The sequence below is a fragment of the Octopus bimaculoides genome, chromosome 13 (genome assembly GCF_001194135.2).
Source record: "Octopus bimaculoides isolate UCB-OBI-ISO-001 chromosome 13, ASM119413v2, whole genome shotgun sequence".
In the NCBI taxonomy this organism is placed as follows: Eukaryota; Metazoa; Mollusca; class Cephalopoda; order Octopoda; family Octopodidae; genus Octopus; species Octopus bimaculoides.
This window is the reverse complement of record NC_068993.1, coordinates 20,031,198-20,033,923: the sequence shown is the minus strand read 5'-3', so window position 1 is coordinate 20,033,923 and position 2,726 is coordinate 20,031,198. Positions and strand designations below refer to the sequence as shown.

At 32.9% G+C, this 2,726-nt stretch overlaps 2 protein-coding genes across 2 annotated transcripts in view; one reads left to right on the top strand and one right to left on the bottom strand.

The window, feature by feature from the left end:
* The window catches only part of LOC106880298 (ATP-dependent DNA helicase DDX11), a 74,119-nt gene extending 72,306 nt beyond the window's left edge, over positions 1-1,813 (bottom strand). Inside the window, exon 1 of the mRNA XM_014930172.2 lies at positions 1,373-1,813. The gene's annotated coding sequence lies outside the window, so the exon portion shown is untranslated. The remainder of the gene's footprint in view (positions 1-1,372) is intronic.
* A 239-nt stretch (positions 1,814-2,052) lies between these two features.
* LOC106880306 (protein SDA1 homolog) overlaps positions 2,053-2,726 on the top strand; it is a 65,329-nt gene continuing 64,655 nt past the window's right edge. Inside the window, exon 1 of the mRNA XM_014930185.2 lies at positions 2,053-2,207. Coding sequence (XP_014785671.1) covers positions 2,118-2,207 — 90 coding nt within the window. The 5' untranslated portion in view covers positions 2,053-2,117. The remainder of the gene's footprint in view (positions 2,208-2,726) is intronic.

Sequence of the window (2,726 nt, the reverse complement as noted above, 5' to 3'; positions counted from 1 at the left end):
TTTTTTTTTTTTTTTTTTTTTTTGCAGAGGGGTGGGACAGAAAAGATACCCATTTGCAGATAGATATAATTTGAATGAGTAATGAAATGCTATAGGAATCAGACTCTTCTTCTGCTTTTCCAGATGATCCTGAAAACGCTAAAATGTGGGAAGTGTTGATGTGATTTTGAAACTGAAAGTTAAAGGTATGACTGACAGATAGGAAGCATTCTCAATAAAATTCATTATAGGATGAAGGCGAAGAAAAATCTCTCGTGACAGAATCAATATACGAACTACACCTAAAGTTTGAACTCCAGAACTATAAGTCGAACCCAAAATCTGAGACCTAAATTATTCCGAACAAAGTTATAAGCAGGATGACCAGCGTAGAGAAACTGATACTCCAAGAACTTTAATACTGGATAAAGCAGGACTTAATACTCAGTCTCAGCGCAACACATCTTTTCTTAGAGTCGTATTTCTCGGGAACTTCTATGAAACCATTTATCAGTAATAAGGGTAGCTATAGTCGATACTTCCTAGACTACAAGTCAACGAAGCTGCATTTACATAGTCGCTCGATTGGCTAGAAATAACAAGCAAGTCTCCGTCAAATCATAAGCTACTATCTTAAAACCAAAAAGGAAGAATACGTGGGATGAATGTAGTTCTGGGTGGACTGCGTTTGAAAAACGACGAGATGGCAATGGTTGGAATATCTTTTTCTTATAGGTTTATTCGATCAGGGTTGAACTGGTGCTAAACAACAAAGAAAGAGCCAACGCTCGGTCTATTGGATATAGCAGCCAAATCTGGTAATCTTCCTGGTAAAACATACTACCATTTTCAAAATAAAAGAAAGAATACATTGAATTGGTAATCTAAACTACACTATATATAAAAATCAAAAGATAAATTTTTGTAAAAATTTACCAATTAAAAAAGTGATGACGGTTAGATTTCCTTCGATCCGCCCATCTTTTTGATCAAAGTTGGGACCGAAAGCTCAGAAATAACAACAAAGCACTTCGAAAAAAAGAAAACAAAAAAAAAGAAAAGTAGTATTTACTTTGTCATTCGACTTTTTAGAAATAGCAACCAAATCTCCTTCAAATCACACACTACCGTATAAAAAAAAAGTACACCCTGGATAATGTGGGCCTAGATAAACTAAGTCTTAGAAAGAACAAAATGCGAGTTAGTTGCTGTCGGAATGACTATCATTGATCATAAGTTTGCTTGATTAGGTTGGACTTGGCATTAAGCAACTTAACAAATGATAGTAGTTTTCTTCGCAACAGTAAACAAATGAGGTGAAAAAAGAAAAAGCAGGCAAAATATGCTAACATTTCTTTATGATTTAGTAATAAATAAAGAAAATTCCACTTACTCGAACTTTTCAATTTGCCGCCAGTTGACAACAGGTTCCACAACTTCATTAACTTGAGACAGAAGAGTTTTGTTGTAGCTTGCTGTGCAATAAAACTTGGAATTTACGAATTTACGAATTAAAAGCAGTGAGCAATAATATTTTTAAAATTAACGTACAGAAAAACATAAAAATAAATAACTTTCTTAATTGTTCATCCAGTGAAGAGGGGTGTCGAGCCTAAAAAAACAAATAAGGACATCCGAGTTTTATTTGTGTACATATAAGATAGTGAGAAGGCAGGGTTGGGGGTATCTGAGAGATGCCTTCTGCATGTGGAACACATAGTGAAATGTATGGAGTGTGAACGAAATAAAAAGAAAACTCATCAGCTCAAATGATCATTTCGTGTTATGTACTTACGTACGTACGCACGCACACGTGTATGTATGTATGTTTGTGTGCATTTATATGTATGTGTATATATATTTGTGTATGCAGTGTGTGTGTGTATATATATATATATATATATATATATATATATATATATATATATATATGCATGCCTCTGGCACTATCATGCTATTAGCTGTGTGTGTACAGTTTAAAGTGTTTTTATTTTAATAATATCTTTAATTAAATGCCATCGAAAAGCTGTGTTTTTAATTAAGTGTTTTGTACGTTTTTACAGAGGTGTCAAAATTTCCTTTAACACCGTATACTTCCGACTGTTAGATTCCTCGAGATTCTACTGTTGTAAATCGAAATGTCGAGTCGGCACCACAACCAGTTACCAAATAATTTACCACAGTTACAGAATTTGATTAAACGAGATCCACAATCGTACTGTGATGAGGTAAATGAAAGTTCTTTTGAAACATTTCTTGTGCTCTAACAAATTATGTTTTTGTTGTAATTCTCCAGCTCGCTTTCTTGCACACGTGTTTTCTTCAATGAATACTCTGGTTGTATTTTATATGTTAAATCCAATCGATAATACTTATATTATTCTAACCAATGTAGAATGTCACGTCTATTTTTGTTACATTGTTTTGTCATTTGTAAACTATAAATTCTATTCTTCAATTTTATATAATCCTACTTTAAATAAAAAAAAGAAAAAATATGTGGTGGGGCAAAATGAGTAATTTCTGACTTTTTTATTTTATTTTCTCTATTTGTTTTTAACCATGGCATTACAAGTATTTTTCATCATCGTTTTGTGCTGTTGCACCAACTTTAGAAGTAAAAGTTGGTCAGTATAGTTGAGAGAGTGTGAAACAGTCAACTAATATCATAACTGCGTAGTGCGTAAATATATCATGGAAAGAGTCACTCCAGAATGTTATAGTGAATATTTTATGCTTTTACTCGT